We start from the raw sequence: 12,316 nt of genomic DNA on the forward strand, positions 1-12,316 counted from the left end.
ATGGAAATCTGATCTGGATAGATTGATTTTTATTCTTGGCGAATGGAAAAATATTTAAAATTTGATTTGTTTTGCATGCTATTGTATTACCGTCTCATTTTTCAAAAACTTGGCGCACTGACAGTTGAAAGCTGTTTTGGTATGAGCTCATGATTTAATCTACCAAAATATTTAGACTTGCAAAGAAGCTTGGGATTGGGGCGCAATTATATAAAGATCTGCTGTTTGATCTTCAATCAAAAATCAATATATTTTGCCCCATGGAACTTATGGGGAAATTTGTGTTTTGACAGATCAAGAATAAATTGATTTATTTTTCCCATGAAAAACCCAATTGTAAAGTCATATTTTGACGAATGGAAAAAAGGTGATATTTTCTACCATAACAAATTTTTTAAAATAGTTTGGAGATAATATCAAATTTGTCTGATAGAGGCAACGAATATCAAAACGAATATGAAATGAGATTCTCAAAACTGTCAAAAACCAATATTGCACTCATGACAAATGAAACATTTTTCTGTGGGTTTGTTTTTTTTTTTTCTTTGCAAAATTTAATTTTTACTTAAGTCGAGTGCTTATGACCACTCTACTCCGACAATTATAATTCCAGTTTTTGGAATATGTTTGTTAGAATCTCGCAAGTAAGGTCACAAATTTGTTTTTGCTTTCATACTTCTTTCCGGGGACACTTTTACAGTCAAATTTACTAACCTTATCTTCCAAAACAAACGGCTTTAATAGGAAGGAAATTTCTGGGCAGCAGAAAATAAACCGAAAAATTGAGTTCGTTATGACGATTGAAACGTGCTCAATGTCAAAAATTGACACATGATAACGATAATGGATAAAATATTCTGGATAGGTTAATTTTTAGATACCTTACTAAACGATCTGGATAGCTTAATCAAGATAGCAAGCAAAAAATAAAAATAACTTTTAGCTATTTATAAAAAGGAGACAAACATTAAGATTTTGAAGTCCAAACTTATTGTAAAATAAAGTTTTCAATTGATATTTTCAATAATTGACTGAATGTTTACCAAAAAAACGTACAATTTGAATTTCAGTTTTCAGGCTCTTTTAAATTAAGCCAGATTAGTTGTTCTGTCAGTAAACCACTTATATCAAAAATTCTCGGATACCTTCGGATTCCTTTTTTGACATCTCTACAACTGTTTTGTATCAGTGGTTCGTTTACATTGACATAAAAAAGGTATCCGGATACCCTATCTGTCCGAGATTGAACGCAGCCATTGAGGGTTTTTCTTTTTTAACTCTGAGCGGATAACGAAACTGTCAAACAATATCGAAATGGATGCCGAAGGCAGTCACCAGTCTCCTGCAGGTAGTATTTCATTTGTTTCTGGAAGCTTGTCAGAAAATTTCAAATGACAGTTCGGAGTTGAGTGCGTTTCATAATTATTCATATCAAATGACTCTGACCGCTCACAGATGTCTACGCTAAAAAAGAAATCCATTGGTCGTTTCCTTTTCTAACTACTATTGTAACGAAACATTACTCCGTTACAGTTATCCTAAACTCATTGTTGAAGTGTCAAGTAGTTGCGATCTAAAACAATAAAGAACGCAGTTCGGGAACTGTCAAAGTAAATGTATTTTTGCTTGGGAGCAAATCAATGAATAAAAGCAATTATTCTCGAAAGTTCCAACAATTCTCTGATTGCATCTTGGCAATGTTGCCACTGGTTTTCGATACATTGTGTTGGAGGCAGACAACTTCGAGAGAAGTTATTTGTAACTCGGTCGGAAAAGGATTTGCCGATCTCTGGCGATTGTAGCCGTTCGACGTTTTACCTTCTCCCAGCACCTCCCTGTTTTGCCTTGGGTCTGGAAACCCGAAGTGCTACCTTGGCTACAACGAGGTAGTGGTCCGAGTCGATTTAAAGTTCGGACATCTATGATGCTGGAAGCGTGTTTGGCGTCGATAGCAATATGATCAATCTGGTTGACGATAGATTGATCTGGAGAACTCTAAGTTTCTTTCTGGATGTTGAGGAGTTGAAAACGCTTACTGGCTACCATGACTTTTCGCCCCGCAGCAAAATCTATGAGCCTGAATCCGTTGTCGGAAGTGTTGTCGTGCAGGCTGTTCTTCCCGATTATTCCACCAAAGATGTCTTCCCTTCCCAGCTTGGCATTCAAATCGTCCAGGACAATTTTAATATCGTAGCTAGGACACTGCTCATATGTTTTAATAACTCGAAGAAAATATCATTGGTGTTGTCATCCTTCTCTTCTTTGGGGGCGTGCGCGCATATCAGGCTAATGTTGCTGAATTTAGCCTTGATGCGGATGGTCATGAGGCGCTCATTGATGCACCTATAGCTCAAGACTTCTTGCCTAAGTCTGGCTCCAATGACAAAGCCGCATCCAAATAAGCGCTGTTGGTTTTCGCGGTAGTAGTCACCATATCAAATGTCGCAGTTTTTCATCCTCTTTTTTTTCTTCTGATCTGACACAATCGTCTGTAAATGGACATGTTCAGGCACCATAAGGGGTTTCATTTGCAGTCAACTGCATTCTTTGAACGTACATTTTGACCAAGACATAAGTGTCATAAATTGCAATCCCGAAAATTTACTTTACTTACTACTTTCAGTTCATCGTAAAAAACCCTCCATCAACAATATCGTCTACAAAACATTCTTGAGGAGAGCTACAAGCTCTATTACGATTTGTCTTTTGTATTTTAAAGAAATATTACTTTTTTTTTTCTTATTTGACAATGAATCCTTTTTCACAAAACATTAAATGAAATTGTGCAGAAAATAAATAAATTACAGAGTAATAAAGTTCAGCATTCAGTTAAATGAAAAAACATGATCAACTGTCATTTTGACATAAGCAGACTTCACTTGATAGTTAGGGAGATTTGTCTTGACTTATATTGAGTCAACATTCCAATAAAGTTACCTTAATTGGAAGGACATTTTTTTGGCAGTTAGCCAATCAGATAATAGAAACTTGCCTTACTTTTAAGTTCCTTATGATGTCGAAGGGGAATAATTTTTGATTTGACACCTTTTCTGTCTGATCTATGAAAATTGAAATAAATTGACTTGATTAATTTATGGTGTGCAATTGTTGGAAAAGGAATTGTTGAAAATAGAAAATCCTTTAGAGTTTGAGAAATAATTAAACACAAACTTCAACCTTTGATGTTAAAATCTAAATTAATGAATGGGTCCGTTCCGATATAACTTTAAACAAAATTCCATAGACTTCTTCATCAATCTTAGTAAATTCCAATCTACTAACCACATTTGCCTCCAGACGTAAAGGTCAACCATTATAATATCCTTTACTCACTTTTTTTGGAAAAAAAAAACATAAAAAAAAGAAAGTGAAGGATCCAATAAAAAAGAATATAAAAAGGAAACGAACAGATTTTTTTTTTCTCGCTACAAATCCCATAGGGACCATAATAATTTTTCATAACACTAATGTGTGGTTTGATCCGCGGCATCCCAGCCTCGCGAGAGATAGAGGAACGAAAAACAAAACAGACCAATGGTTCTTTTTATTTATAAATTTATAAAACAATTTTTTTGCTACACCTTCCTCACATTTTTGCCGCCTCAAGCCCATGTGAACATATGTACAAACCTTCATATGGCACTTCCAAAAAAATATGTGTAGTGTACCTATGATGGAATCCACTTTATTAACATCAGAAAAAGTGAATTAAATTAAATATAATATAACATAACCATGAAGCACAAGAAACCAAAAAGAAAATAAAACACAAAAAACGAAAAAACGGGCTCAGCAAATAATAATTTTTTCTTTTTTTTTAATTTAATAAAATGCCTTCAACAGCGAAACGTGAAATGGGCCAACAAACGACCAACACAGCTGCCCTCTGCCATCCTCCTCCCCCTTTAACTGGTCCATGACCCATGCTCCACTGACATTTCCAAACAAATATCCTTTAAATCCTCCCAACCCACTCTATCCACAACCACGTCACATCACCATCGCATCACATCGCGCAAGGTGATTTTAATGGTTTTTAGTCCTCCCAACCGACAACATAACCAACCACCCCTTTCCCTTTCTCCAAAATCCATCGCGAGAACTGAAAAACGAAAGCTAAAGAGACGGACAGGAAAGGAAGAACTTGCTGACATTGGAACTCCCAATTGAAATCCATTATGAAACCAAGTTTTATACACTCGTGTATAGAAACTGTCCGTCCGCACGTTTTCTACAAAGCACCACAAAAAGAAATGAGAAGGAGCACACCAAAAAGAAATGTCCTGTCACATATACGTATGCATACAAAAAACATGTTTCAATAACAATATAGGCCGCCACCATCAAAAACAGAAGTAACCCTTCCACTTCCATTTCCACTACCCCTTCCTTCAATTCGTCTTCTGTTTTTTTTTTTTCTTCCGTCACATAGCCATCCATAGTCCTTCCTGCGATGATAGCTTCTCTTCTATATATGACCACACCGGAAAGTTCTTGTCCTTTTTTATGGCATCAAAACAAATATTATATCTATCTGGTTGTGTTTTTATGATCCTTTCAACTGAGAACGACAACAAACGACGATGAACGAACGAACGAAGGAAGACGAAATGGAGGCATATCGCTAAATCAAGAACCAGGACATATTTATAGCACTATTTCTTACTAACGCAATAAATGTTCACTTCTATTTTGTTAAATATTCCTATACTACACTTAGGGACGGCTACTGACGCTGCACTCGTCCTATAGTGGTTCTTTGGCCATTTTAAAACACCTACCCTCCGAAATATCGATGTTATAGGTCCTTAATATATCCTCTACTTTGACCACCTATCTATACCTAGACTTAAACCTAAACCTATAGATAGTCGACACACGCGGAACAGAGCCTTAAAATAGTAGTAGAAGTCGCCTTATAATATAAAATTGCGAGGTCATAATTAGCTGTCGGATTAGTTTTTGTTTTGTTCAGTTTTTTGTTCTACTCTGGAAGTCGGAGCGTATGTCCTGTCCGTCCTTCCTTACTTCCTTCCTTCTGTCGTCGTCGTTGGTCGCTTCATAGGTCGTCTGTCGCTGTTCATCGTTACACAAAAGGAATCATCCTTCATGATAATGGTGTGCAGTCCCACCTCCACTGCTGCGTGTACACGTACACGTTTGCTTCCTTCCTTACATCCTTCTTCTGGTTTGGTGATGGTGGGGGAAGTTGTGACAGCAAACCCCAAAAACAAAACCTCCATCGACACCAATAACACAAAAACACAAGTCCACAAGTTTATCCAACAGAAACAGAAACAACACCAGAAGCAGAAGCACCAAGTACCAAGAGAAGCTATAAAAGGAACTCTTAGTGGTGTTTTACGCGACAAATTCCCACCACGGAACAAGAGAGTGACCAATATTACGAGTTGGTTATGGTTATGGTTATATACTCATAGTTGTTGGATCAGAAGGTACGAGGTGAAGGATGAGGATGAGAATGAGGATGATGTCTCCCTGTTACATACACCTCGAGCAGCGTGGTGGACAATTGAAAGTATCTACGCTCCCGTCGTCGTCTTCTCGACAAATATGGTGTCGTTTTCGTCGTCATCGTCATCGTGATCGTCGTCGTCGTGGTGCTTCGTTTTCATTCTATACAAACCATTGGTCTTTGGTTGGTATGGCCTTTGCTCATCCGTAAATGTAAATGCGATAAATCCGGCTCCAGGGTCAGCGCATCATAAAACTTTCAGTAAGTTTCAGTGAAAAATCTCTTAATAGTTGGTCCGTCCAGCACAGCACAGGACCGGACGACGACGATGAGGTAGATTGTAACTAGTTTGACAAGATTTGGAGTATGAGGGAAGTATCCTTGTATAGTGTTTCCAAAAGGAATATTTATTCTTCTTTTTCAACGTCCCTGTTCCCATAGACTATATATATATGTAAATAGCTAGAAGGCCGGTCCGAAGTGAATTTAACCAACAATCTGACAAGCTGTAGGTACACAAAATTTAATTTCGCGGTACCAAATAAATACTATGACGACGACGAGTGTTTGTTTTTTTGGTGGACTCTTATTCTTAGAAAGATTGCTCTCCATATCCAATTCTTGGACTGCCCAGTGTCCAGCTTCCACACAATATTCACATACTTGAAATTCCAGCCACCGCGCCACCTAGTAGTCGTATCCTCGCATCTCGGAGCATGAATTGGTGAATTGTTAATACGCGGATGGTGCCACCAGTAGTGGCAAGGCAAGTGGTTTTGCAAAGATGAAACACAACAAAAAAAAAAGAACCCAAACTTGCATATCTCTGGAAGTAATAAATAGACCTACGTCCTACATATACAAGTGCGGTGGATGTGGTTTAGAGTGTTTTAAGGGGTTTTTCGTACGTAGCGTCGTCGTTCGTAGGTTGAAAGTTTGGAGTAAATTTTATTTTTGTGGAAGGAATGAGAAACTTGTTGTGTGCGGTGGTTTTAAACTGGGTACCAGCGGATAGCGGTCATTGTAAGCGTGATTTATGATTGTGACGCTTAAATTAGGGATATGACAAATTGTCTCATATTTTAGGGTTAGAAGCTATTGTAAACGAGTAGCCGTGCCACCAAGAGTATATGAAAAGCAGTTGGAAATTTTTGAATTTTTTCAATGGATATAATTTTTAACTAACTTTTCTACCTACGTCCATAGAATTATGTGGAAGAGACTGTTTTTGGAAATTAACTCAATTAATCAATGGTTTTTGTTTATTGTGTATAGACTCAATTAAAGGTGTTTTTGATACGATATACGATTATTTTAATTAATATTTTAATTACTTCTTCTTACTAACTTAGGAGACTTTTGTTTTTTGGTTTTTGTAAAAGCTAACTAAGCTTATTTTGGTTACATGCCGAATTGACGGTACAAACTTAAAAAATACTGTTTTTGGATACCCAACAAAGTTTACACTTTTCATCATTAAATATTATTAAGAAGACAGACAAAATTATTCTAATCGGCTTATTAGTTCTCGAGAAAAATTAAAAATTCGAGGAGGGTACCCTTTTAGGAAAATTACATAAAAATCCATCGGGCCGTTTTTGATAAAATTCGAGCTATTACTTAAAAAAAAAAAAACACTTTACGTAAACCTACTGAAAACTTTAATTTTTAATTTTGAACTAAATCCACCCCAGTCCTTTGGGACTAGTTCAGAAAAATAGTGGAACGGAATTACCAGTACCACTTAATTTCGAATTTTTTTTATAAATGCAATATAGCTTCTGGAAACGAGTTAATGGCTGAAACACAAACATGCTTCAGCTTCGGCTTCACCTGACGTTTAAATTCAGCCAAAGGAATTTAATGGCATGCTATCACAATGAAGCTTTGACCTCACGTTTCATTTGAGAATCGTAAGGAAATAACGTTATGTTACGTAATGTGACTCTAAACAGAAGCTCTAGTTCAAATTTGCTGAACATTTGCTTTGTCTGACAGCTCCACAGCTTTAAACAAGTCAACAAACAGAATACATTTGTTTTGGACGGATTCCCATTGGTTATTATAGGCTGTGTAAGCTACTTCCGCGATAAATTTAATTTTTTATATTGCAAAACGCATATTATTTTGAGAAAAAATAACAGCTGCTAATGACAGAAGTTCCATTTTGGAAATGTCATATTGGAAGTGTCATTCAAAGCAACCTCAAAGCAGGCGCAACGTAACGCAGGCGAAGCAGAAGCTGCAGCGCGATTGTGTTTCAGCCATATACAGGGTGTCCCACGGGAACCGGACGAAAAGTAGGGGGCCCTTTCTCCTCACTGGGCTCATTTAAAATCTGTTAAGTTACCACAATGGATCGTTGGGAAGCGGTTCATCGTGTCTTCGCACTGGAGGAATTTATTAAAAACAATGAATCGGTGGTGGCAGTGCAGCGGGTTTTCCGAATCAGATTCAACATTGGACGTCACGGTACTGTTTCTTCAAGAAACACAATTATGAGATGGGTAACTTCTTTTCGGAGAACGGCCAGTGTAATGAAAAAGAAACCACCTGGCCCCGTATGGACAGCTGCAACTGAACAAAACGTTAACCGAGTGAGGGTAGCTGTTCTTTAAAGCCCTGGCCGTTCCGTGCGCAAGCGAACTCAATCACTGCACATTTCATTCTCTTCAGTGAGTCTAATTATCAAGCATAATTTAAAGTTTCATGCGTACAAGTTGGCAATCGTTCAGAAGTTGCAACCTACTGATTACGCACAGCGTTCTTCATTCACGTTGGAGATGCTCTCGTTGTTTGAAGTGAATCACGATATGTTGCTGCTCATGAGCGATGAGGCGCACTTCCATCTCAAGGGTTCTGTTAATCAACAAAACTGTCGCTATTTGACCCTGAACGCCTCCATGAACGGCCACTGCATAGCCCTAAAGTAACTGTGTGGTGTGCAATGTCTAGAAAATTTGTCATCGGTCCATATTTTTTTGAAGAAGAAGGAAACACCGTCACCGTCAATTCTATCCGCTACATGGATATGATAAATAACTTTTTGAGACCTCAATTACGCAGAAGAAGGCGAATTGTCAACCAAGCAGATGTTTGGTTTCAGCAAGATGGGCCCCCCCTCACACTTCCTGACCCACAATCGCCCTCTTGCGCGAGATGTTCCCCAACGGCCTTGTGTCACGCTCTGGGGACATGCCATGACCCCGAGGTCCCCTGACTTGACGACGTGTGACTTTTTCCTTTGGGGATACCTATAATCACACGTTTACGAGTCGAAACCCACCACTTTGAAAGCGTTGAAGGAAACAATAAAGTCTGAAGTTGCGTAAATTGAACAAGACCTACTGGAGCGCGTCCACCGAAATTTCTTGGACCGACTTGCCACCTGTTACGAACAAGATGGGCACCATTTATCCGACGTTATTTTTAAAACCTTAAATGGCATTTAATTTTCTACCTTCTGGTATTAATTAAAAAATTTAAGACTTTAACTTTGGGAGTTACATTCATTTGTTTTTGATCCAGTTCCCGTGGGACACCCTGTAGAAAACGGAGACAGGAAAGAAATCTTGACACTTATAGAACACTTATGGCTGAAACACAAACACGCTTCAGCTTCGGCTTCGCCTGACGTTTACGAGCTCAGCCAAAGGAATTCAAAGCATGATATCACAATTGAGTTTCGACCTCACGTTTCGTTTGACAATCGTAAGGAAAAGAACGTAATGTAACGTAATGTGACTCCAAACGGAAGCTCTAGTTCATGGCTGAAACACATACACGCTTCAGCTTCGGCTTCGTCTCCGTTACGTTAGGCCCGCTTCGAGGTTGCTTTGAATGACATTTCTATTATTTCATCCCTCCAAAGAGCAAATATTTTGTTTGTTGACATTTTTTTACTGCTGATGAGCTGTCAGACAAAGCAAATGTTCAGAAAATTGAACTATAGCTTCCGTTTGGAGTCACATTACGTTACATTACATTCTCTTCCTTACGATTGTCAAACAAAACGTGAGGTCGAAGCTACATTGTGATAGCATGCATTGAATTCCTATGGCTGAACTCGTAAACGTCAGACGAAGCCGAAGCTGAAGCGTGTATGTGATTCAGCCATCAATTATCTAAACATTTGCTTTGTCTGACAGCTCAACAGCTGTAAAAAAATGTCAACAAACAAAATATTTGCTCTTTGGAGTGATGAAATAATAGAAATGTCATTCAAAGCAACCTCGAAGCAAGGCCACCGTAACGCAGACGAAGCTGAAGCGTGTTTGTGATTCAGCCATTAAGGTTGACTTTGGTGACTACAAGACTTTAAGATCAGTACATAATTTGAAATTAAGTAAACTATCTTTTAAGCTGAGTAAATTGCTAAAAATGGCTTAAAAATTTTACTAAATCGTTTAAAAAACAAACCCGAAGAATCTTTTCCTTAGAAATGTTTTTTTTAGAAGATTATATGTGACTTCATAATTTTCAATTTATTCTGTAAAGAAAATATTTAAAAACAGCGAATTGCAGACTATTTAAAATTTAGAAAATTGTTAAATTACGGATAACTTTATTTAAAAATACATAAGAAATAAATTTGTACCAATCGAGAACAAAACTATGACCAAATATTATAATGGTAGGATTTGATGATAGTTTTTGTTTGGGATTTTTAAAAGCTTCCGATTACAATAGAGCTCGTGATGGAAACAAGTGGAGTTTTCAAATTACCGAGGATTCGAACTACCGATGTCCTACTGTACAATCACTTCAATTTTGTTTATGTTTTTGAATATTTAATATGCATAGATATTTTTAGGTACTTACGTATCTGAAGATTCAAACAATAAACAGCTTGTGAAGACATCATACACTAGCCAGCATCTTTCCTGAAATATAAAAAAATTGATTCGTTAAAGAAATGAGAAGATTATGACTTAATAATATAAATAAACACAATTAAGATAAAAAAATAGACATTTTAACTAACTTAAAGCATAAAATCCCTAAAATTCAATGAAGAATAGGAAATAATCTAGCAGCAAAAATTACGTTATTGTATCGAAAAAAGATCCTCTTCTAAAACGATTATTGTACATGAGGTTAGGAAATATCTCTGGCAAACCAATAATTGATGCTATCTTTACAGGCAGGCGCTGAAGGGACTTAAATTGAACTTATCACCTATTTTAAGAGACGCTAAGATCATCTATTAGGTAAAAAAATGAAAACGACTTTGTAGGTTGACCATGACCATTACAACAACTCAAATTATACAAATTGCTTTTCACTAAATTCAATATACTTATTGGATTCCTCTTCTTCAACCTAGTAAAAGAACGAAATCTTTGACTAACGTCATCAGGTCATGACATTGACATTATTCGAAAAATCGATCAAGTTGTATGCTAAATATTATCAAGATCGATTAGAGTGGCACAAAATACAAATCTAAAAGTTGTATCGTTAAAGGGATAGGTATTTACCCTTTAAGTCGCTTTCTTTTAGTTTTGCATCAATGACACTAAAAATCTTGATATTCTTTTATGAAATGATTCTATACGCTAAGTCGCCCAAAATGCCACTAGATTTTTGGTTTTTCCAATACGATGGAAGAAATATGTCTCTTCTTTTAATCTTCTACCATTTACAAAACTTCGTTCATTATATTATAGAGATTCGTATTTTAGCCGTACTTCGCGAATGTGGAATGCCTTTCCCAGTAACTGCTATAATAAAATATTTAAAATAGTGTAAACCCTCACCTTCTTTCTTACCATTCAATATTTCCAAATTCTCACACTGTTTGTGTTCCGTCTTCTACATTGACAATCAAAGTAGAGGATCATGATCCGTAGAGAACGGTGTTCTAATGACTTATTTGTACAACTCTCAACACAATTACTGTGTGCAGTAGTTGCAGGGATTGAGGGAACCTACAGTTTATATGCCGAATTCAGACATCTAATTTAAGAAAGAACTTTTTATGCCAAGAATTACTCTTGGAGGATTTGTCAATTACTCGCAGTACCCTTGAAAAGGAACTTTAGGTGGCATAGGCAAGGATAGAACCCAATACCTCTGGCATGGCAGTCTAACGCACTAACTATCACGCCACGGGTACTACATGCCGTAACCAGACCTTTATTTTAACTAAAACGATAAGCATGATGATTTAGCAACTGAACTGAATCCTTACAACCCGATCAATTCCACGCATTCCATATTCGTGCAGTACGACTAAAAATAGAATCTCCGTACTTCAAAGTACGACCGAAATTAGGCTCAAGGGTAAACTGATGGGCATTCCTAAAAGAACGAGTAATACGGTTAAATTGTTTGAATGGAGGAATGCAACTGGCCATTCATTAGAGCATTGCTTATGGAAGTAGCGATAAAATAATGAGAGACATGAAAGCTTACGACGGTGCTCGAGATATGCAAAAGTTTCAGGAAGACAACGGTCACTCGTCATTTTTAAAACTCTCTTTTGAATTCTGTCCAGAAGACTCAAGTTGGTACCCAAATATGGGAACTGTATTCAAGTTTTGGACGCATATAGGCTTTATAAATTATAGCCAAATCAGAAGGGGTAAAAAACTTCTTGCATCGTCGGAGGAAACCTAGATATTTAGCAGCACCTTTGGGTATGTGAAATATGTGATGTGATAGGACTGATAGTTGTTTAGTCTCCTTGATGCAAGTACCACTCATGGATAGAGGCATTCTGGGAGAGTTACGCTTTTGCGACAGTAGACAGCATTGAGTTTCAAAGCATTAAATTCTACACGGTTTTTAATTCGCACTGCTATCAAGATCAGAATTTAATGAGCTTATCAAAACCTA

At 37.1% G+C, this 12,316-nt stretch overlaps 2 protein-coding genes across 5 annotated transcripts in view; both read right to left on the reverse strand.

Annotated features, from left to right (window-relative positions):
- The window catches only part of LOC129951235 (succinate dehydrogenase assembly factor 3, mitochondrial), a 451,002-nt gene that overhangs the window by 376,866 nt on the left and 61,820 nt on the right, over nucleotides 1–12,316 (reverse strand). The gene's annotated exons all lie outside the window — the stretch shown is intronic.
- Nucleotides 1–12,316, reverse strand: part of LOC129951227 (uncharacterized) — a 194,872-nt gene that overhangs the window by 176,268 nt on the left and 6,288 nt on the right. For all 4 annotated transcript variants that reach the window (XM_056063280.1, XM_056063279.1, XM_056063278.1 and 1 more), the window contains exon 2: nucleotides 10,298–10,359. In XM_056063280.1, coding sequence (XP_055919255.1) covers nucleotides 10,298–10,340 — 43 coding nt within the window. In that variant the 5' untranslated portion in view covers nucleotides 10,341–10,359. The remainder of the gene's footprint in view (nucleotides 1–10,297; nucleotides 10,360–12,316) is intronic.

Source organism: Eupeodes corollae, chromosome 3, assembly GCF_945859685.1.
Source record: "Eupeodes corollae chromosome 3, idEupCoro1.1, whole genome shotgun sequence".
NCBI lineage: Eukaryota > Metazoa > Arthropoda > Insecta > Diptera > Syrphidae > Eupeodes > Eupeodes corollae.